This window comes from Cavia porcellus, unplaced genomic scaffold (assembly GCF_034190915.1).
Source record: "Cavia porcellus strain 051 isolate PalLab524CR breed Dunkin Hartley unplaced genomic scaffold, mCavPor4.1 scaffold_16, whole genome shotgun sequence".
Lineage (NCBI taxonomy): Eukaryota > Metazoa > Chordata > Mammalia > Rodentia > Caviidae > Cavia > Cavia porcellus.
In genome coordinates this window covers 45,228,897-45,253,407 of record NW_026947499.1, presented here as the reverse complement: position 1 = coordinate 45,253,407, position 24,511 = coordinate 45,228,897, and the positions used below count along the sequence as shown (strand labels likewise).

Here is a 24,511-nt window from a genome sequence, read left to right as displayed (position 1 = left end):
AAATTCATGTAGAGTGCTTAAAACAATGCCAATATGCAGCAAGTACTCAATATTGGTTATAACAATGGTAAATGCCTGATAGTTTATTTTCTACTATCAAGGCTCCAGTTTCAGTTACAGATGTGGCCACATGGAGGGATGTGGCTGTGGAGGGGTGTGAATGCAGTATCTGTCTGTTAATTTAGGGCTGTGAGGTCCTCCTAAGATTTCTCCAGAGCAAGTTGTTACACTGTATGTATCAGGCTAAATAATATACAATGAATATTGTAAAAGGTGGCCAAATATTGACCATTTCTTGTAGCACAAACTAATAATTTTCAATCAACTTGTGTTACCCACCAGACAGAGCATCTCTGCTGAGCAAGAGCAAAGTTCATTCATCTTTTCTCCAGTTCTTAACAGTGGCTATGCTATTACAGAGGTACTCAATGCATGTATCTGATGAATAAAGTGAAGTTGTGTTCAGGACACACAGTGCATAGTAGTTCTCTGTGACAGTTATGCTTCAGTATGTCAACTTGATTGGCTTGGGAGTTACTCAAGGGATTAGCAAAGCACACTTCTGGGTGAATCATGAAGATGTGGTCTTGAGTACTGTGTATGATCCCTGGCTTCTTCCTCTCTGATGCTGGTCCCCCACGCTGCTTTCCAGCCACTGTAAACCAAGCAATGTTACTCCTCTATATCTTTCCCCGTGTTTTCACCTTGGAGCCAGATGACCGTGGACTGAATTCCCTGAACCATAAGCCAAATTAAACATCTTTAAGACGTGAAAGTTGGGTATTATGTCCCAGCAACAGGAAAATTGACTAATACAGTCTCAGAAAGGAGGATAGTGAGATCCAGACAGCAAGAGCAAAAGCCTACCCCGAGAACTGCATCTTATCTCCAGCACTGTCCCCAACCCACGACTAGAGTTAATGCCCTTTTTGTTTGCCCCATAGTACACCGGGCTCTCTTTTGGCACACTAGACATCAATCTTCACAGTAATGTTACTTCTTCATCTCCCCAACTACTCTGTGCCTTCCTTGAGGGCAGGAATCCAGATTTATTTGTCTTTGTGGCACCAGTAACTAGCACACAATTCATAAATAAATAGACAGTGGGAAAGTCCTTGCAGTACTTGGAGAGGAGCCTCCAGTCTGGAAGTCACTGCTGCTTTTGACAGCTCTGTCAAAGGAGTGACAGGCCCTAGGCTTGAGGACTGAGTGTATAACTTCAGGTTTCAGCCCTGCTTTCTAATGGTAGTTTAGCAAAGCTGTTTAACTCCTCTGAATTTTGGTTTCATAATGGATGAGCTCTTTCTAAATGTTAATTCACTTTGTATGTTGGCCAGAACTATATTAATATTAATGGTTTTTATTGATGACTCTTTAAGAGTTAGGGACAGAGGCTGGCACATAATCGGTGGTCAATGAGCAATCACTCCATGAGTTGACTTTAGAATTCTGAGTACCTGACTGACATTGAGTCCCCTTTATGGCTGAAAGGGAAACTTTGAAAAGATATGGAAGAGGATAGTTTTAAAAGGGGAATTGTTGCACTGCAAAATGCTAGTTTAGGGGAAAAAAAGAGGCAACTCAATTTCCATTTTGTGAGTTAGGTGTGGGATGCAGAGGGAATTCATCTTTCTGTCCTTGCTTAAAAATAATTTCAAGTAATTAAACCATCTGCTTGGATAGAGGGCAAAGGGGACACTGGGAGAGTCCTCAATCAAGAAGGCAGACAGAGTTCCTTAAAGTGCCTGTGAAGACCAGGCTGGGCGGGTGAACCAAGGCAGAGGTCGGCAGACACAGCATTTGTCTTGTCCTGTGCCTGGAATACCAATGTCTATGGCATACCGGGTGGCAAGCACAGAACATTAGCAGTGATGTGCAGGCTTGCTGCAGCTCAGCTGTGCCTCTGAGTAGCTGAACAACCTTGGGCAGGCCACCTTCCTCCTCAGAGCCTCAATTTCCTCATCCACCAATTGGGCATGTGGAAGTACCAGGCTCACATGTAATGCTGCGAGGATTAAATGAGGCAATGTAGGGCACTGAATTTGGTCTTTCATCTAATGGTTGACTCATGGTAAATGCTCAATAAATGGTGGTGGTAGTGATGATGATGAAAAAGATAGTTATCCAAGATGCATTCCATTTCATTTAGGCCAGCATGGAGGCTGTATTTATGAAATCAAGAAGGCAGTCACCCATTTGTCAATGCACACATGATCCATGTATCCATCTAAACACCTGCCTGTCTATCCATCCATCCATCTACTCACTCATCATCTATCTGTTCACCCATCCATCCATTCATCCATTCACCCATTCACCCATGCATTCATCAAATAACTTATCAAGCCCTTTCTCATGTGCCAAGGTCCCCCAGAGACCACTGGAGTCAAAGAAATGACAGTTTGATCATGGCTTTGTCAAAGTCTCATATTCTAATTCAGCACTTTTAGATGTTCTCACGTAAAGATAACTTCTCCTTCGTGTGAGTGCCTGTGGAAATTTTAAAATGCCACTCTCTCATCACCACCCCCTATTATAGAACATGCCACATATTATTAGATGGTTGATTTTCCTTTCTGCCTATCAGGAATGTGAGTCTCTAAGGATAGGAACCATTTCTTGACCGTATTTATCTTCTTTGATTTCCCCTAGCCCTGTGGCACAGAGTAGAGGCTCAGGAAAGAGAACTTGGTCCTTCAAATGCAACCTAAAGAGCCCAGGTGGGACTCTGACAGAAAATACTTGTCAGTCTTAAACAAAGAAATCATTCTGTTAATCATCTACTATGGGCCAAGGGTTTCATGTACACTGTATCACATATTTCTCTCAACAAGGTGAGCACTCAAGCTCATATTAAAGGTATGGGGATAGAGGTTCAGAGACTTTAACTCGCACAATCAGGCAGCCCAGTTGAAACTCAAATTCAGGTTTTATGACTTCCCTTGGTAAAGGAGAGCTAAGGCCAAAATTGTGAGGCATAAATGGATATATAAGTGTGCACGTATGTGTGTGTGTGAGTGCATGTGCATGTGTGTGTGAACTGTGTATATAGTCAAATTTGAGGCTAGGATCAAAACAGCAATCTTAAATTCCCATGGGGCAAGGCAGGGAACATAAATAAGAGAGATGATAGACCAGGCATAAGACAAAGCTTCGTCTTGTGGAGGCAATAAAGAGAGCTGGGGACCAAGTTGAATTGGATACCAAAGCCCTGTCTGAGGGAGGCTGTGCGTACTTGGCTCCAGGCTCTGGAGTAACATCTGGAGAGAGCCTACCTTTCCAGACCTCAGTGTTTCTCAAGAGTTGTGATAAATGTGGGTCTGTATGAACTTGCCTCTGATTGTTTCCTCAGGGAGTGTACTATTTGGTTTTGTTCTTGATTTTTTTTCCAGTACTGGGGATTGAACCCAGGGCCTTCACCTGGAGCTACATCTTGAGTCCTTTTTTTGATTTTTTGAGACAGGGTCTCAATAAGTTGCTAAGTTGTTCAGTTTCTCAGACTGGGCTTGAATCTGTAGTCCTCTTACCTCAGCCTCCTAGAATGCTGGGATCAAAGGCACATGTTCTGAAAGGTGTCTTTCCAGGTGGATGTGGGCTAGCCAGGATCCCTAACTCAAACTTCTTCAGGACGGGAAACAGGAATAGTCTAGAAGAATGTTGACCAGCATGTAGCTGACCAACATTTTTTGGGAAGTATTTAGTGCCAGGAACAATGATGAAAGGTCTTATTTCCCAAAGGCAGTCCCCTCTGGCCAGAGGTCCATTCTGAGGAAGCATCTGGCCTTTTCTTCGCTCTCTATGAGCTACCTCTGCCCATTTTCAGAATATCCTTGGACTCTTGGCCTCTGTCTTGGGGGCACTGCTCTCCTCTTCTTGCTGGACTCTATCTTCAGAACGGAAGGGAGGCATAGTGAAAATGTCTTTCTGTCACCCTGGCCAGAACTCAGTCCCATTCTTTTGTCAAATGACAGTGCTTCAGGTAACTGTTCTTGCTCTGTACCCTTCTGTCAGATGGCAGCCCAGCCCAGGTCTTTGTGTCCTCTCTCTTTAGGATATTATGAGACACAGCTGGGTGACACACAGGACTTTCTCACTGTCACAGCTAAAGTTCTAGCTCTCTGTTGTGCTGTGAGCATTACTCACAGCCCTATGAGCCAGGTGCAGATGTCCTTGGTGTCCAAGGGCATCTTGAGTTTGCACACTTTTCTTGGATTTCTGTTTTACTTGGGAACTGAGGTCAGTGATGGATGGGGACAGTGTAGGTTGAGAAGGGTTGACTGAAATTATGACTGACCCTCACTGCTACTGTGTGGAAGGCATCCTTCTCCTGTTCCCTCACTCAGCCAAAATGCCTATGAGTTCCCCACTACTGGAACAGCCTCCTCTCTCTTTGGTTGTGAGAAAGTATACCAGCATGCACTATCCAGTGAGTCTTTCTACAGCAGCCAGAGAGATCTTTGAAAGGTATATTAAACCATATCACCTGCATCAAAGATTCCTGTGTCTTCTAGCAACACTTAGCATAAAATCCAAATGGCTTGTTTTGGACCTAAAGACCCATACAAATCCATCCTGTGCCTACCTGTTCCTCTTGTCCCCTGTCCTTCCCTCTTGCTTAGCACTGGGCCACTCATCCTCACCTCCGAGCATTTATCCTTGCTTTCCCTTGGCATGTCATGCTCTTCCCTCTATTCTCCCCCAGGCTGCTCCTTCTGATCACTGAGGTCTTGCTCAAGTGTCACCTCTCTGGATCATCCTATTGGATGTGACTTCCTGACACCCTTCCCATGATATGATCTCTGTTATGGTTTAGATTTAAATGGCCTCCCAAAACCTCATGTGTGTGGAAGGTAACTGGCTCATGGGAGTACTGCACTCATGAATGGATTCATCCACCGATGGGATGAATGTGCTGAATGTGCTGTCAGGAGGTGGGGGCTAGTTAAAGTGGATCACTGGGGTGTGGCTGCTTCCTGGCTGCCATGGGTTGAACTCATGCTATTCTGTCAAGCCCTTCTACCATGTCCCTCTGCCGTTCTGTTTGTACCCTGAAACCTGCTGACTGTGGACTGAAATGATGAGCCCCAAACTCCCTTTCCTCCTTTAAGTTGTGGCTGTTTGGTATTGTGTTGTAAGAAAGTGACTCATATAATCTCCAGAGCACGTATTAGTACCTACAGTGGTTTTGTTTCTGCTTTTGTTTAACCCGCTTGCCACCTGTCTCCTTGGTAGAATGGAGCTAGGACATCTTTGTATTCTTTGCTTTTCTCCCCATGGTGTAGGAACTGGGCTTCATACTGTACCTTTACCTCATAAAGCTGATCATATTACCCCTATTCCCAGATGCGCAAGCCGAGGCTCAAAGAAGGCAAAATTACCTGTTGAGTTTGTGGGTAAATGGATGCACTTTGAGACTCTGATGCTAAATGAAACAGATCAGACACAAATTCTTAAATACTACGTGGTTTCTCTCATATGAGAAAACTGAAAAATAAAGAGCCAAATAAAAAGCTGGATAGTAGGAAGTAGGAGCTCTTTTACAAATCGGGTAGGGCATCAAGAGATGGAATGAAGGTATAGGGAAGGGAGGAGAGGGGATGAAAAAGGATCTGAGAAGTATCATATACATATACTAACTCTCCACAATGGACATAATCATTATGTAATGCAAACATACTTTAAAAAAAAGGCCTTACAGTTAGTAGAGATTCAGCACTGAAGTGGAGCCCAAGCAGGACTGGTTCCTAAGCCAGGGTAGCCTCTCATGCCCTTTGCTCAGAGTAGGGTTACTCTGGAAGGGTATGGGGGTGAACAAGCAGGGACGATGTCCCGTGAGGCCCAAGGTGGTGGGCCCTGTGATTTCTCTAAGGAATGCCCAGCTGTTCTGCTCATGGCACTGTCCACTCTGGACGTCTCTCCTGTCACTACCCAATTCCACCCGTGCTTGGGAAGCATACTTTTTTTTAAGAGGCAGAGGAGGCTGCTGACATGAGGCCAGGAATGCTAAAAGCAAAGGGTTGCAGCCAGAACAGAACTATTGGCATTCTGTAACTGTAGCGGAGGTGTGTGTCTGTGAGTGAGTGTAGGCATCTGTGTGTCTACATTGTGCATATTTCTGTGTGTATCTGCATGTGTCTGGATGTGTGTGTGTGTACATGGTGTGTAGATGTCTGTATCCATCTATATATGCGTGTGTCTATGGGGGGGTGTCTGAAATGACGTGGTGATAACTGGCTTTGCATTTAGCTGAAATGATAAGAAATGTGTGTGGCAGAAAAGCAATTCCCCTAGCTCTAGTGACTGCCAAATGTTCTGGCAAACTAGGGGGGAGAAAAGGAGTGACTATTGGATCCATCAGTTTGCACACTGGAAAGTGTGTTATCAAAACATGGGGTCAGCTTTCCCAGTTTTTCCTGTCTCGCTGGGCTCGCTTCTCCCCCGCGTCCTCAGCCTCAGCCACTCCAGACACCCTGGCCTCCTTTCCGACCTGATGCTTTCGGTCCTTCTGCCCCTGGGGCCCTGGGCCCTCTCTCTTCCATCCTTCCCTTTCTCCTCTTTCAGATTCCATTTGTTCCTTCTCAAGAGGCGCTTTTCTTGGCCTCTTAGTCTGGGTCAACTTTTCCCTGATGATAAACTTGCACATCAACAATAGTTCTCCTTTATGACCCTTTCACAGTTGAACTTTCATATTTATCAGTGTTTCCGGTTTGCGTTTGTGTGTCACAAAGCAGGGACCAGGCCTTGCTTGATCTGCCACGTGGGTAGCACGGGACTGGGTACCTGTCAATGTGGAGCTTGTGGATGGGTGGTGGGTGGTTGGATAAATGCACTAATGTATGATGGTGGTCCCTGGTTTCTCTCTGCATGGATAAAATGAAAACATGCATTTGGATGAAAAGTCTTTAGCTTCCTCTCAACTATTTCAGTTGGTCATAACCACCCCTCAAGAGACACCCAAATCCTTTCGCTTCCACATTACAGAAAAGCGAAGATTCCAGTCATCCACACAGAGAAGTTCCCTCCCCTTGAGTCCCACTGAGAGTCATGCAGCCACCTCCTCCCTCACTCAGCCTCACATGCATGGCATTTTCCTTGGCTGTGGGCTGAGAGTGTTCTTGTGTATGTGTCATTCTTGCTTTTATTTTTCATCCCTTCCTTCCTTCCTTCCTTCCTTCCTTCCTTCCTTCCTTCCTTCCATCCTTCCTTTCTTCTTTCTTTTTTATTTTTCTTGAGATGGGTCTCACCATGTAGCCAGACTGGCCTTGAATTCACAGTGATCCTCCTGCCTCAGCCTCCCAAAAGCTGGGATTACAGGTGTGTGCCACCATGCCCCGCTGTCATTCTTGCTTCTGCAATGACCAAAGCAATAGGATTTTGAAGCCAGAAGACTTGGAGTCAAGGTTATGCCTCCAAGTAGCTGCATATCCTTGGGTAACTCCCTGGGCCTTCAGCCTGTTTTTACATTAAAGGCTGTATTCTAGCATTTAATGTAAAATCATAGACACACGCATACATAGAGCATGATGTGTGCTCTTCACATCGTGTCAGTCATCCACCGTGGACTAACAGTTCCTCTCCCATCATCCAAATCCGTGTGTTGAAATCTTAACCGCCATAAGGAGGTAGATACGTGGTTAGATTTCAGGAACAGGCTTAGTGCCCTTCTAAAGGGCCCCACAGAGCTCCCTTGTCTCTCTCTGTTATGTGAGGATTCAGAGAAGGTGGCAGCCTCTGTTCATGAAAGGGGTCTCACCAGAGCCCGAACTTGCTAATACTCTGATCCTAAGAACTGTGAGAAAAAATTCCAGCTTTTAGTAAGCAACCCAGTCTGTAGAACTTGTTACGGCAGCCCACACTGACTGAGATACCTGCCAGTTTTATAGCTGTTGCTACATTCAAAAACCTGTTTCACCTGTACTGTTATTTATTTTTCATTTTGTTTTAAAGCTGTTTTCCCCCTTATGGTTTATATAATAGTGCTATCTTATATAAATATAATGAGCCACATGTGAAATTAAAAAGTTAAAGAGAGGGCCTGGGATATAGCTCAGCAGCACAGTGCCTGCTTGGCAAGCTCAAGGTCCTGCGTTCAATTCTCAGTACCAAGAAAAAAAATGATAAAAAAAGCAAAGAGAAACAGAAACTAACTTTAACAGCATATTTTATTTAACTACACACATTCAAAATGTAACCATATAAATTATTGAGGTATTTCACAGGTTTTTTTTTTCTATTCTAAGTTTCCAAAACCCAGAATGTGTTTCACATTTTCAGAACACCACTCTGTGGAGGTTAAATTTTCATTGACCTCTATTTAGAGGTACACTCAACAGAATAGAGTCACATCCCCAAGTTGTTCCAATTACACAGTTATTTTCTAATAACTGAGTTCCAGATTTTAATTTTAAATCCACTGAAGTGAAAGAAAATAAAAAAATCAGTTCCTCAACTGTATTAGTCAAATGTCAATGTTTAATAGGCCCGAGTAGCTATTGGTTACTATATCAGACAGCACAGATACATAAAGCCTCAGAAAAAAAAGCCAGCATCCTTGGAGTAAAATAGGAGAAAACCTTAAAAATAAATACAGTGCCAACACAAGAATGGCATTAAATTCCCGTTAGAAACTGTTGCCAGCTGAGATGCTGAGCCCCAGCCTGCTCTATTGAAATAGGAGGTTCAGCACATTGAGAAGGTGTTAAAGAGACACCATGCTCAAGCTGAGAATTTCCTTCTGGTGGAATCCACGGAGTAAGGAAATTGGATAGGCACCCATGTTGCAGCTGTGCACCACCTAAAAACCAAGCCAACACACCAAGCCACAAAATCTAGATGATCACTCTGGGCTCAAATTCCCCAGTGTATTTCTCCTTTGCACCTCTCGCTCTCTGCTTTTTTTTGAAAATCAAACAAAGTCAGAGTTGTGAAAGCTAATTTCTGGTTAAGATACTGCTGTTTGTAGCCCTGCAAATTAGGCAAAGGTCTTTATTTTGTGAAATAAAAGTATTTCGATTCATCAACAAACAAGTAAGCAAGCTAGCAAAAAAAACCCCAAACAAACAAACCCCAACATAAGACAAAACGAAACTCATCAGCAGCCATAATAGCCAGGCACTGTGCCCTGTGCTAGCCCAGTATGATCTCATCACACCCACAACACAAACTCTATGAAAAAGACAATGTCATGCCCATTCTATGGATAAGAACACTGACATTCAGAGACAATATAGCAGTTTGCCAGATCCCACAATAGGAAGCCATGAGGCTGAAATTTGAAATCAGGTTGGGGATTCCTGAGCCCACATCCTATCTACTGTGCTCCAGGTTCGGAGAATTATTGCTTTTCCAAAAGTAGTAGATTTATGTTCCAAGACTTTGCCAAAATGAAATTTGCGATATTTCTTTGAGCTGTTTCTTCCAGTTTCTATCAGACCCCTGGTTTGTGGAGTTGGCATGCTTTTCCTGGGTTAGTCTCATATCTCTCTAGATCATCATCCTTACTGTCCTTTGCTCTCCCTGTTAGGTCCTTTTCATTCTCCACCCACTAGGACGCCAGCGGTGTTTCTTGTTGCCTCTTCATTTTCCTGTGTGGAGCTTGTGCATGGGAAGCCTGGTGGGCCATATGTATGTAGTCTGCAGGTGTTTGGTTTGCACATGAAATGTTAACCCATGAAGTTTTAAAAAAAGATTTTTCAATTAATTGCCAACACAGAAACCTTGGACATTTTATATAAAATTTTGGATTTCCAGGTTTTTAAAACAATTTGGTAACATGGAACTATTGGCTGGAAAGCCAAAGCCAAGAAATGATGGACTTGCTAGTTCCCCCAGTGCCTAATCTCCCTATATATTGCCACCCCTGCTTTCCCACCCAGCCTGAGTATTGTCAACTGTCAAAGTGTGTGTGTGTGTGTGTGTGTGTGTGTGTGTGTGTGTGTTGCTTTTTCATTATGAAGCTAGGCAGTGGGTATATCATTTTCTTGCTGCGCAACCTTGAATAAATGCCTCAAAGTTCTCACCTAAAAAATGGGTACAATATATACATGCTTCAAAGAATCACCATGAGAATTGAATGCATTCGTGCATGGGAAATGCTTTGAAGAATACTTATCACATATCAAGTGTTACATAAGTGTCAGCAGTTATTAAGGGGAAAATACAGTTGGCCATGGCAACGCACGCTTGTAATCCCAGCACTCGGGCAGGCTGAGGTATGACTATCTCAAGTGTGAGTCCAGCCTAGGCATCTTAGCAATTTAGTGAGAACCTGTATCAAAACAAATAAAAATTGAAAAAGGGCTGGGAATGTAGCTTAGTATGAAGGCTTTGAGCTAGAGAGAGAAAGAGAGAGAGAGACAGAGGCAGAGAGAGAGAGAGAGACAGAGACAGAGACAGAGACAGAGACAGAGACAGAGACAGAGACAGAGAAACAGAGAGACAGAAAAACACTCTGGAAAAATACCAGGGGAGTACAGTTCTTTGAGTAAGTGAAGTGTTTCTTAAAACTGTACCACTGTGCTCATTTCCATTATCTGCCTCTCCCAGGTACCTGAATTCAAGGCATCTTCCCTCTACCCCATGGCCACCACGTCATTTCCCAGTGCCCTCTGCACAATGGGAATCCTCTTCAGTCCTCACCTACATCCATTCAAAGACACATGGATTTCTGCTCATGACCTTGGATGCCGAGCCTAGGACAACTTTGCTGGGCCACTTGTCCACATTGGCAGCATCAGCGGAAGGTCACTGCATACTCTGATGTTTTTTAGAGTTTCTCTGAATCCTAGGAACTTTCTTAGGAGGACAAATTCCCTAGGCTTATGTTGGAATAGATTGTTTCCTCTGTACGCTCGTTTTCTTGTACTTTGTCAGGGCATGGAGTTTTATGTACACTTGGTGTGACGCTATGCATGTATGGAAAAGATCTGTGTGTAAGAGAATGTGTGGATGCAGGGCACTTACATGGCTTGAACACATGCACATGCTAGACAATAAGACAATAAGCCACTATTTATTGAGCTCCTATAATGTACAGGGGACAGTGAGAAGCTTTTGCATGTTTTACTTTAAGTACCACAGCAACCATGCAGGACACATAGGTTAATGACAATATTGAATTCTTACTTTGTATGCTCCCACACACAGTCCAGGAAGGGTGCTAAGCATTTTCACAATTCATTTAATCCTCAGAGCAATCCCAGGAGATAGGCATTGTTATTATCTGAGGAAGCTGAAGCTCAGAAAGGTGAGGATCACCAGCAAGTAGAGAGCCAGGATTCAGACTGAGGCCACATGATATCAGAAAGTACTGGCTTAACTGCTTGGTTACCTATTTTGTTGCACTAGTTTCTGACAGGCAGAAAGAGACTTTTCTGTGGCTTTGGTTGACCCATGGAGAATGACTTATCCAAGGTCAAGCAGTGAGTTATTGTCAGAGGAGGCCTTGAAGTCAGGATTTCTGATAGAGTTCTCAGTCTGACTGTTAACAAAGGTTAAAGGGTTGAGCGGTTAGGAGGGACTAGGCAGGTTACAGAGGGGAGCTAGGTGCACCCTGCAGGGACTGTTTAGAATTGAAGTGCATGTGTGCTTTGGAAAGGGGCAGTCATTAAATAAATTTTGATAGACATGATGAAATACTAAATAGTTGTACAAAAGCTCTCTATACACTATGAGGGATGGTTAATACTTTAAACTAAAAAGAAGAAACCATAGCCCGGGGTATATATTGGTCTCATTTGGGGAAGAGTTAAAAAAAAAACCAGGAGACTGTAATTCCTCAATTTGTATTTGCTTGTATACACACAAAGATAGCTGGAGAGAATATGTAAGAAATTGAGACCCTAATATCAGTGGTTCTCTGTGTGGTGATGGTGAGCAGGGGCACTTCGAGCAGAGGGAAGGAGGAGAAGGGAGACATTTCAATGTGTGCTGTTTTTTATTTTTAGGGTTTTGAACTATATGAATGTCATCACCCGTTTAATCAGAAAAAAGTAGCTATTTCTCAGTTCTAGGAAATTGTTATCTTCTGAGAATATGAGCCCAATGCAAATTCTTTTGGTTTCACAAGAGAGCATGGATATGATACATATGTATGTATATATATAATATATATTCAGTTTTTAGCTTCAAAAGTTTCATTGCTAGCATAGAGAAATACAGATTTTTCCACATTAATTGTATGTACTGAAAACATGAAGTCAGCTGTTAGTTTTAGGGAGTTTTTTTAATGGCATCATTATGATTTTCCATGAAGGTCGCCGTATCATATGTGAATACAGACAGCATAGTTTCTGCCTTTTTCGATACTTTTGGTTTCTCTTTACTGTCTTATCACACTGGCTAGACTTCCGGGACCATGTTGAGTAGGAATCGTGAGGGCAGCCATCCCTGCCTTGCTCTGAATTTAGGGGGAGCATTTGTTTTCACTATTAATGTGATGCGAGTTGTGGTAATTTATGGGTGATGTTTATTGGATGACAGAATCACTCTCTTTTTTCCTTTCCCTCCCTCCTTTCTCTTTTTGAGGCACTAGGGATTGAACCCAGGGCCTTTGTACTGACTGATCCCGAGCCCTTTGTAAAGATTCTTTTCATTATGAGACAGGGTCTTGCTAAATTGCTAGGTTGCGCGGGCTGGGATTGACCTTGTGATTCTCCTCCCTTGGTGTTCCAAGGCACTGGAATTAGAGGCATGTGCTATCCTAAGAAGTTCTTTGTATTCTTAATGAGTTTTGCATAATATCATAAATGGATGTTGAATTGTGTCAAATACCTCTTCTGCATCTATTGAGATGAATCGTTTGGATTTTCTTAGTTTCTTAACATCATGAATTACACTGAATGATTTTCAAATGTTGAATCAGCTTTGCATTCTGCAGATAAACCCCGAGCTGGTTTATGTATTATCCTGCTTGATTAGATTTGCTGCTTCTTCAGGATTTTTGTGTCTATGTTCATGAGGATTATTGGGCTGAAGTTTTCCCTCCTTGTAGGGCATTTTGTTTCTTATTATCAAACAAATTGGGAGTTTTTCCTACTTTTTTAACAGATGAAAAAGTAATTGCATGCTCGGCATTGTGTTTGATGCTTATTTTAATTTCACAGCAGCACTGCAAAGTACTGGCAGTTATTCTTGTCACTGTCACTTTACAGGTGGAAGAATTGAGGCATGGGCTTAAGTGACTTGCCTGCAGTCACACAGCGTTTAGGCAGCCGTCAGACCCCCAGAGATCCAGCTCCCAAGTTTGCAGTCTTAGTAGCAATGTTTACTATCTTTACATTAATTAAAGATGTTTAAACGCTAAAGAAAACACACACGCAGAGCTCAGTCTGGCCGAGGCTATCAGTTTGGCACCTCTGGGTTATAACCACGGGAACTGCCAGGTGTCAGTGGGCTCACTACCTGAGGCCCAAGGACTCCTCTCGGCCCTTATGTCCTTTTGCTCTAGACCTTGTCAGCCTGGCTGGGCCCCTTGGAGATGCTCCCCTCTACCAGTAGCAGGCAGAATCAAGCCAGTGCCCCCTTCCTCACCCTGTCTTCCTTGAGATCTCTGGCACCTTTCAGAAAGTAAAATTTAAAACATCTTTCCCATCTCAGTTTAATTTGCACTTCTTGCCCTCGTCAGGAGGGCTCACTCCTCATCCTGTCTGCTGTCTTCCCCAGCCCTGGCATTCAGGCTCATTCTTTTCTTCTCACTGTCTGGTTCCCAGTATTAGCTCTGCTGAAGCTTTTTTGTTACCAGGCGTTAAACCCAGGGCTGTCCTATTACAGAGCTTCATCCCCTGTCCTTTTTATTTATTTTTTTAAGAACTTGTCGGGGCCAGGGGTTTAGCTTAGCGGTGTAAGTGCCTGCTTGGCAAATGTGAAGTCATGAGTTTGATCCCCAGTACAAAAAAAACAACAACGAAAAAAACAAAAACAAAACAAACAAAAACAACAACAACAACAACAACAACAAACAACAAAAAACCCCAAAAAACAACTTGAGAAAAAGCCAGGTATGGTCATGCATGCCTGTTATCCCAGCACTTGGGAGGCTGAGCCAGGAGGATCATTGTGAGTTTGAGACCAGCCTGGGCTACAAAGTGAGCTCAAGGCCAGCCTAAACTGCATAGGGAGACCCTGTCCCAAAAAGACAAAACAAAAACAAACAAACAAACCTTGAGACAAAATGTCACAAAATTGTCCAGGTTGAGCTTGAATCTGCAATCCTGCCTCGACCTTCCTCCATGCTGATATTATGGACATGTACCACCATGCTCTGTATCTGCTGGCTTATTTTCTGTGTCTTGAGAAGTGAGCAACATCTTGTTTACTTAATAAAGGAAAAGGAGGAAGCTGGGCACAGCGGTGCAAGCCTGTAATCACAGTACTTTGAGAGGCCGAGACAGGAGAATTCCAAGTGCCAAGCCAGCCTGGGCAACTTGGTGACTTAGTGAGAGTTTATCTCCAAATAAAAAATCAAAAAGATTAGGGATGTGGTTCAGTGACAAGCTTCCTGTGTCAGTCCCCAATACCTCAAGACAAAACCAAAGCCAAAAGGAGAAAGAGAGACAATGAGCCAGGGATTTGCGAATGGCTCAGGTTACAATGTTCTTCACTCTCCTCACAGCAGGAGCCCAGAAGTCATGAATGCAGTGGGTGAGATCCATAAACAGAGCAGGTGTGTTTGGATGCTGATTTGACTGGATCACTGTAGACCAGATGCTTCCCTTCTCTGGCTCTCAGTTTGTTCATCTATAAAATGGACTAGAGACATGTGTAGGCCACAGGGTTCTGATACAGAAAAAGTACCATTGCATAAGTAGGGAAATCTATTTTGGAGAAGAAAATAAGGTAAAAGTATTTTCTTTGTCTAGGCACTATTTGGAGGCTTTCTTTTTTATTTTTCATTTTTTTCTGGAATGGAGTCCTCCTAGCTTAACATAAAGGTAGCTTTGAGCTTGTGAGTTGAATCGAGTCTCCTCTCTCAGTCTCCTGAGTAGCTGGGACAGTGGAGCACGGGCGAGTGACACTATGTTTGGAGCTTTACATAGATTATCTCATTTAATAGGTACTGCCTGTGGGGTTCATTCTGAACAACTGTTGCTCCCCTTTTACTGATGGGACAAATTGTGGTCCTCAAAAGTGGAGAATTTATAAGTGGCAACTTCTACTCATATTTAAAAGGATCGATTGATTAATTGAATGATTGTGATACTGAGGATCAAACCCATGGTGATGCTCTTCCCTTGAGCTATGTCCCCAGCCCCCTTTATTTTATTTTATTCTTTAATTTCAAGACAGGGTCCTGTTAAGTTGTCCAGGTAGGACCTGAACTTGTAATCCTTGGGTCTTAGCCTCCTGTACCCATAATTCACATTAGCATTCCTGGGATCCCATACCAAACCAAGTGAGTTAGATCATGTGGTACAATTCCCTAAACCAAAGGAGGGGCCCACAGGGTTTTCCTTAGCTCTTCCTCCCAATTTAGAGACTGCAGATAGCCCCAGACACCTGCCATTCCCCACTAATTACTGGCTTTCCCGTGGCAAACACTCCACTACTTGCCATCCATCCCTCAGTTCCCACCCACGTCTCCAACCACCACTCCAACAATTTGGAAAACTTTGAGTGAGTTCATTGCCAGGAACAGTGATTCAATTAAAACCTTAGTTCCAACATTGTTATGGAGGCCTGCAGTCTGTTACTTCACACCCAGCAGGGCTGTGCTTGCTGTCAGTGGTGAGGTAGTGAGTGTCTGCTAATTGCTGCTGGCTGGGGTCGATGTGGGGACTACTGCAGTGAACTTGCAAGCGCAGTAGCGTACCACGCTGAGTGCTTTCCTCTGTGCACCCCAGGGCCCTCTGCTGGCTCACGATGGCGCTAATCAGCCCGCTCCTCCTTGCCACCCAATCAGCATTGTGGCAGCCACAGCTGAGGCCACACTTCATGAACCAATGCATGTACCAGGCATTGAATCTTTCTCATAACCAGCACCATCATCTCCATGAGCACCATTGCTTCTGACCTGAATTCCAGGATTAGCACCTCTCATTAGCTCATTTTATAGATGAGAAAACTGAGGTATAGAAGAGACGCAAAAGACTCCCTCCCATGTAACCCCAGCAGAGCTTGGTTCACCATCAGTCAGCACTCTTTTTTGGTAGGATGTATTTGGCTCCTCTTATGGGTCTAAAAGAATCACAGAAGAATCTCACTTTTGATCCAACCCAGTAGGCTGTTAACAGAACCCCTTTCAGCCTATGATTTCTGGGTGAGCTTGGCCTCCTCAGTTATGCTTCTCTGGGATGCTCAGACCTTCTGCATTCATCTGCTGCCTCTGGAACCGAGGCTTCCACTTGTGAGCTTTCTGAACACAGGAGCTTCCCCCAGGACACTTCCAGACCCTTTGGCACATCCTTAGCACCTGCACACAGCAGGTGCTCAAAACTATTAGCTGACTGTATGAACATTATAAACACCCTCCAATATCTAATCCCAAGCCTTCTCTCTTAAGACCCCCAACCTAGGGTTAAGAGCAGGCCTAGTATAGAGCCTGGCATACTGTAGGTGCCAGTGCGTGGGTTAGGAAGACTCGCTGGCACAGGAGTTAGATTGTGAAGGTCGGAGGCACTTTAACTTCTCTCCACCTTGAAGTCTTTGTGGACCTGAGGTTTCCCTCACTCTGCTCACTCTTGTGTCCAGGTTTGGGATTCTGGGACTTGTCCCTTGTCCTTAAATTCTGTCGCTTAAAGCATTTACAGAGGAACAGCTTGGGGCAGTGAGCGAGCAGCCATGTCTGGCAGCAGAAGATATGAATGCAGGAGAGACTGGGGTCAGGTACATTCTGATGAGCATGAGTGGACCGAGGGGAAAGAAGTTCAGCAAACACCTCCAATAAGCAACCTTCTCAAAACTCGTTTCCCAAAAGAGAGCTCTGGGGAGGGCCAGTGGGGTCGTGCAAGCTAGGTTGAAATCAATCCCAGTTCAAGGTAACTTACAGGAGATGTGTGGCTACCCTGGCAGGGGGCGTGAGAGATGGGCTTCTCTCTAGGACAGTTGAACCCTTAGCTAAGAATAAAAGCCTGGCCTCTCATTGGACTAGGGGAGGGCTCCCAAGTCAGGACACTTGTGCTTTGTGGTGCTGTCAAAGTTGGGAAAGTGGGGGTCGGTGACTGAAGCAATCTCATGAGCTGCCATGCTGAATGCTTGGGAAAGGAAATCTCAGCAATGCTCTAGAAACCCATGAGGTTCCCAGGATCCCAGGATGCTCAGATTCACAGACAAGAGAAGATGGGGTAGACAGTGCCAAGATGCTGGTTTTTCCCCTTTCTGGTCCTTTCTGTTTCTCTCTGTCCTCTGCTTGCAAGTGATCTTTAGGAATCTTTCTGTGTGGAGATTATGTGGAAGGAGAAAGGGGCCATTCAAAGCCAGAGTTTCAGAAGTCCTTCTCTCCCTCTTTCCCTGTCCCTCTTGCACACAATCCTGGAAAGTTTCTCCATGCCCTCTTCTAACCCTCAGTGGCTCAGTGATCTTCAGGAATACAGCACAAGTCCAACCACACTTTGCAGAGGACATTAAGATGGGGACCAGCCAGGCATCTGCCGCAGCTATGAGCTGCTGCCCAGGGATAGCAAGTTTGTGTGTGTGTGTGTGTGTGTATGCTCCAGAGGCAAAGCTGGGGCCAAGCATATCCTCAAGGAGACTGTGTCCCCCTGAGGTGGTGACCTTGGCAACAGGGATGGCTTATTGCTCAGGGTGGTCAGCAAGGGCACATGCCCAGTGCCAGCACCAATATCTCCAGCTTCATCTTGGGTCAGGGAGGGATGCGGGGGGAAGAGCAGCAGAAGTGCGCCTAGCTGTATGGGATGAAGGGAGAAGGGAAGCATCTACCAGCTTTCTGTCCAGAACCTCCAGTCAAGTCACACGCAGCCTTCGTGGACCCTGTCACACACACAACCCATCCAGCAGTGCACATAGATGCATGCTGGAATCCACAGACTGCTCACATCAACTCACTTACAATATCTATAGCCTGCTGTGCACACTCATGGAACACACACACACACACACACACACACACACACACACACACACGGTCCCATTTTTGTCAGGCAACTTCTTTTCCTCCCAGCCAGTCTGGAAATCTCCACAGTTGTCTTTAAGGCTTAAACTTTTCGGAGGGGGCACCAGGGAACGCACGGAAAGGAGGCTGGGGGTTCCAGGCAGGGTCGCTCCGCTCTTGGGGGTCCCAGCTTCCCTCCCTTTCCCCACACTTCTCACCTGGTAAACCGAGGCACAGCAAGAGGCTGTAGTAGACCAGAGGCACGAAGCCCAAGCCGCAGGCCCAGAGCAGCGAGCTGTTGGCAGCGGGGAGATGGGCGTGCGTGTGCTCCATGGGCGCCCCCCGCGCCCCCCTGCGCCCTGCCTGCCTCCTGACTCCGGACGCCGGCTCGGAGCTGGTGGCAAGCAGCAAAGGCAGCAGTTGGAGGCAGCAGCGGCGCCTCTCTTCCTGCAGGACTTGCTTCTACCCTTGGCCCTGTCCCTTCTGCTCCTTCCGCACCTGCCCGCCTGGAGTTCGGCTGGGCCCTCGCAGGGCGCAGGGTGCAGGGTGCAGGGTGCAGGGCGTGCGGACTCGGGAGGGGCTCCCGAGCCCGACTGTGCACCTCCCACCTCGGACCGCTAGGCTCCCGCCTCGGAACCGGGGCTGGGACAGACTTCCGGCAGCCAATCAGCAGCCGCCTGGATGTGGGATGTGGGGTGTGTGTGTGTGGGGGGGGGGGTGAGGTCGGCGGACTGATGGGAGAATTGGTGGGGGGTTCCCAGCTGCCTTTCTAGGCTCCAGAGTCAGGGGCGAAGATGGAGTTGTACCTGGGAACCCCCCGGAGGAAAATGGAGTGGTGAACAACCGCGCTCGCTCCCTACACCCCACCCTGCGGGAGGGGCGTGGTGCGGGTAGGACCTGCTTCTCCCGCAGCGCATCCGTACTCCTCCAGCGTGTCCTCAGTTTGCCTTTCGGACTCCGTTCCCAGCCACGATCTCCTTCTCCTCGCCGATGCCCATCTTCCCATACACAGCCCTGTGCACCCGGCTTGGGGGGAAGGGGAGGCTGTGCAAGCCGCGAGGATGCCACCGTAGGGTTGTGTTCTCCGGACACATACAGTTCTGGGTCCGCGTTGACTGTGAGGGCGCCGGCGACCGACTTGCCCCCAGCCGGGAGTGTGCGCGGAGGGGATGCAGGCTGGTGAGGAGAAACCCGCCACCTGCACCCCCCTGTCCACACGCTCGCGCTTACACAAAGACACAATACCCAGTCACGGCCGCGGCACTCACGCACTCTCAGGCAGCGGCTGCCCGCTCATCCCACACCTAGGTAGACGCAAGAAAATCACACAAAGAGCACACTCATGCCGAGCTTTCAACACACACAAAGATGCACGTGGGGGTATTGGGGTGAAGTAAGGTGAAGCACAGGGTGCCTGGAGCAGGTGGCGTCTGGGCATTGCAGCGAGGGGCACACTTCCCCTTAAACGTGACCTGTGGTGGGTTCCAAGAGCAGCGCCAGTCTCCCGTCCTGGCTCAAGACAGCGCCTGTGAGCTACAATTAAAGATTCTGCAACAACCCCCCACTCCCCGCAAGCACTTGCAGGAGCAGGCTGCAGCCGCTGCCGCTGCTGGGGCTTGTGATGACCTCCCAGGGGTCTAAGTGCCCCCACTTTTCCCGCACCTCCACACCCCAATAACATCTCTTTCTGGAGAAAAGGAGCCCAGCCTCCCCCAGATTTCCCAAGGTGGGTGGAACCTCTGCCTCCCAGACCCAGCGAGGGACACATCTCCTCTGTCTATCTTTGTTAGGGGCTCCCTGGGCGGGGATTGGGGGACTGAGGGCCGGATATCAGACAGAGCCAGGCAAGGTGTGCAGGGAGGAAGGGACAGCTGAATTTGGACCCGGCTGGGTGAGGCAGCCCCTGGCCCCCTGAAAGGACAGATTATTACAGTCACATGGGCACAACGAATCCTGGTCTGCTGTTCCAAGCTCTATTAAATATTAAAATTTTATGGTACACCCTCTCTTATTATTTTTGTTCTATTTTTGATTGACACACAATTGTGAATATTTATGGGGTGTGACATGATGTTATGATTCATGTATGCAGTGTACAATGATCAAATCAAGGTAATCAGCATATCCATCACCTTCAACATGTGCTATTTCTTTGTAGGGAGAGCATTCAAAATCTTGTTCCTAGCTATTTTGAATGTGACTCTTCCAAGTTAAAAAAATGAAATGAAATGTGTTAATAAATGAAGCAGTGTTTTATCATCATAGAGGTTCAATAAATAATTGTTCAAAAATCTATAGATTAGATTTATCTACTCTTATTAGGTTGTGTAAACGGCTAGCAGAGTCGAGGAGATGGGATTGTAGAAAGAATATGTATGATTTGGCAAATCCCCTGGTCTCTTCAGATATCATCCCACATTGTGAACCATGGATAAGACCCCAGGACTCTTGCACTAGCTGTCTTCTCTGCCTGGAATGCTCTTCCTTCAGAAAATTCCACAGCCTCCTGTCTCCTCCTCTTTAGGTCTTTGCTTATATGGCCACTTCTCATTGAGGCTTTTCTTGGCAGCTGTATTCAAAACTGAAATCTTCACCTTGAATTATTTCACTTCCTTTGTCCGTCCCCTGCTTACCTATTTTCTATTGACCAAATGTATTGCACACATTTGGAAAAATAAATCATATTACTTGTCTATTTCCGCTTAAGAAGGGCAGGGGCACTGTCTGTTGTGTCCCTGCTCATTTCCAGTTTCACATAGTGCCTGTATGCTGCAGACTCTGCCTTAATACAGAAACGATCAAAGCCCCAGCACCCACTCCCCAAGGGCATGTATGTGCAGAGTGAAAAGAGGAGTTGTTTGTTTTTGCAGCCCAGAGTGCCAGAGCATGGGGTGCTGTTGGGGTTGGGATCACAGACCAGATTTGGCAAGTCATTCTTGTGTCTGACCAGCCTATCCAAACATGGGTTGAGTGGTTTGAACTGAGGACGCTTGCTAAGATACTCCTTATAACAGTTAGCTGGGCAGAAGGATTGGGCTGTATGAAGAGTATTGAGGAACTCCATTGTGTCCGGGCCTTTACCTCTCCATCTGTGAAATGGGATGAAGGGAAGGAGGAATGCCTCTGTCTCTGGGGGACTGAGCAGGGAGAGAAACACTGGAGAGCTGAAGGCATTGCAGACTGTGGTTTTGGTCGATGAGGGGCTGGATTGGGTCCTCTTCTGGTTCCACCAACATCCTTTGCTTCTGGTCAAGGCCTGAGCCTCCTAGGAAATGGATAGTTTGAGTAAGAATATCTTTGAAGTCTTGTGTCAGGCTTTGGGTGTTCCTGGTCCTAAGGATGGGGGGGTGGTGAGTTAACAATAAATGTGTATTTAACTCTACTCTAAGGCTCTAAGGCTAACCCGCTTGGCTAGCTTGGTAAGTCAATGGCATTCTTGTGTGGTGGGCTAGGTCCATTCGCTTATTTATTCTTTCAATAGGTTTTCACCAGACACTTTATGCTGCTCAGGGCTGGTCATAGAACTTTTCAAATCTGACACAAAAAGAAAATGTGAGATCCCTTGTTCGAAAATTGTTACAAATTTGAAGATGGCAACAATAAGAGAGTTAAACCAAGAGTGAGCCCTGAGAGACTGCCCAGGTCACATGCCCAGGCAGCCGGGCTTGCTGGGGGCCCAGAAGGGAGTGCTGTCATAATGAACTGAGAGCTCCTGAGAGCTTACTGAGGTCCTGTGTGTGTAATTCATTTTCTACTCACCATGATGCTGGAGAGAAGGTGCAGTGTTTGGCCCCCTTTTACAGGTGAGAACATCAAGGTGCAGAGAAATTCACTAATTTGGGAGTGAGTCCAAGGCAGCATGATGCTGTGCTGACACTACCAGGCTATTCAGGCTAATGGGAGGTCCAATATGTGCCCGGAAATTGTCAGACACTGTCGTGCAGGCCCTAGGTGACAGGAAAGTAGCATCTTCAACTGTTTTCTCCTCCACTGTGTTTCCAGTGCGGTGCCAGACAGTGGTCCAGAAATAAATCTTAAATGAATTCACAAATAAATATAGTGGGGCTGGAGCAGATTGTGAAGGAGGAGTTTTAAACTCAAATGCCTGAAAGCCTGCGTGGATGATAAACATGAATGAGGCAGAATTCTGTACATGCTTTGCTTCCATAAAGAAAGACAGCATCTCCTGTCTTCCTGGGAAACTTTGGGTTTCTTGGATTGGGCTCCATTTCTCCATCCTTTGATAGATGATGTGGGCTAAAGGAATAATTCTTTAGGGAAAACATCAACACAAACGTAAAGTGCAACTAGCACATTACTCAGAGCTGGCAGTGCTGTAGGGAGTGGAGCAGACCATCATAAAATAGAAGTGTGCCTGCAGCTACTGTACTGGGTTCTGAGCATTCAGTGTTTTTAAAAACGATGCAGTCTCTGCTTTCCTGCATTTTAAAAGTTAAATGCAAGAGATAGACATGAATCAACACACACATGCACACACACACAGAGTTACACTTGGATAAGGGCTATAAAGTGACCGTAAAAGAAATGAAAGAACATGGTCCAGCCTTTATGTGGATGTCGAATAGTCAGAGAAGCCTTCCCTGAGATGTGAAAGATAAGCAAGGGTTAACTAGGTGAAGAGGCGTGAGACAAGGGCTGAGGGAGATCCCAGGTAATAGAAAGAATAAGTGCAAAAGTCCTGGGGTCAGAGGAAGGACTCTGAGGCACTGGAGGATCCACTAGTAGGAGCTGGATGCACTCAGAGAGTGGGCAGGGCTTTTCGATAGTGATAAAGACTGTTTTCATTCCTGGCTTTAGGGAGTGGAATGCCAGTCAGCTTTGGATCTTTACACATTTACTTTGTCAAGGATGTAGGAAATTGATGGGAGAGAGGCAAGAACAGAGGCCGTGGGGGGACAAGTGATGAAGCAGTTGAGCTGGACATGTGGACAAGGACAGTGGCTTGAATGAAGATGGTGCTGATGATAGACTGAACCATGTTCCCAACATTAGGAGTGAAAAGATGGGAGAGAGGAAGATGGGGGAGAGAAAAAGAGAGGCAGAAGGGCCAGGGCTCAACTCTCCTATCTCTATCTATCTATCTATCTATCTATCTATCTATCTATCTATCTATGGGCCACCCATCAATATTCCTATTATCTCTACAGAGAGAGGTGGCAAAAGAAACACAGCCAGGAGGTAGATGAACAGCCTGACAGGGACACACATATGTATGCATCCACATACACACACACACAAACACATGGTGGCTGAGGTCACTCTGCGTCGGAGACCTGGTGAAGCAGGCACTGTGGCACCCTACCTCCACTCAGCTGCCCCCAGCTGTCACAGTGTAACAGTGTAACTTGCTTTCTGGTTTCTCCTTGCTTTTGAGACACTTCATCCTTGAAGTCTTTCCTGACCTGAGCATCCCCACTGACCTGACAGCATTTCTTGCCCCATCGTTTGGTGCTCGGGGTTCTCTGACACATGCTTTTCCTGGGTTCTGATAGCTCCTGGCCATGGGAGGTCTTCATCCTTGGCTCTTCCCTGCAGTCTCTCTGTGGTCACATAGCATAATGTAGAATCAAATCTGAGTGGGACTTCCAGTTCTGCTCCTGAGTCACTGTATATTCCTCAGGAACTTTGGATAACAATTGATAGAGATAAGCTCCGGGTAGCTCAATTTCTAAAAGGAAATGTATTGACTCTCATAACTGCAAAGCAGAGAAATTTGCCTGGCTTGGTGCAGGCACATCACGTACCTGTCTCTTTCCATCAGCGGATTCTGCATTCCTCTGATTAGCTGCATTCACGGCAGGCTCTTACAACATGGTAAACAGATGGGCACGAGTGTCCCTGAGTTTATCCTACCAGCTTAATAACCTGTGCCAGAGCAGGATTTCAACAAAATCCTGGGAAGGCTCTCTATGTACCAGCCACCATCATGGGCTCATCTCAACCAACTTTATCAATTTTAGATTTCTGTAACAAATTACTGGTTGAATGGGTGTGGCACATGTGTCCATCAATCAGAAAGGATCAGCTCTTCCCAAGTCACATGGACTGTAAAAGCAAGTGGGCCATTTATCCAAAGGGAAGTAGGGGTTCTGTAGGGGGATGAATGGGCTAGATATCGGGCAGGTGAAACACACACAGGTCTAGAATCCAGCTCTTGGGATGTCAGTTTGTGAGTGTTCTATGATTATACTACATTATATTTTCCATTAAAAATTAATAGACTTTATTTTCTAAAGAAGTTTTGAGTTCACAGAAAAATTGATCCGAAGGTATGGAGAGTTTGCACATACTCACTGCCTGCACATGGGTAGCCCCCACCCATCAACTGCTTGCACCAGAGTGTCACATTTCCATGTTATTCCACTTTGCATTATTATAACAAAATAACTGAAGCCATTATCTTATAAATAAAAAAGGTTTATTTTGGTGATGGAGGTTCCAGTC

At 45.8% G+C, this 24,511-nt stretch overlaps 1 protein-coding gene across 1 annotated transcript in view; it reads right to left on the bottom strand.

Annotated features, from left to right (window-relative positions):
• The window catches only part of Gpr139 (G protein-coupled receptor 139), a 51,099-nt gene extending 32,479 nt beyond the window's left edge, over positions 1-18,620 (bottom strand). The window contains exon 1 of the mRNA XM_003477775.3: positions 18,265-18,620. Within this exon, the coding sequence (XP_003477823.1) occupies positions 18,265-18,379 (115 nt within the window). The 5' untranslated portion in view covers positions 18,380-18,620. The remainder of the gene's footprint in view (positions 1-18,264) is intronic.
• Between the last annotated feature and the right edge of the window lie 5,891 nt (positions 18,621-24,511).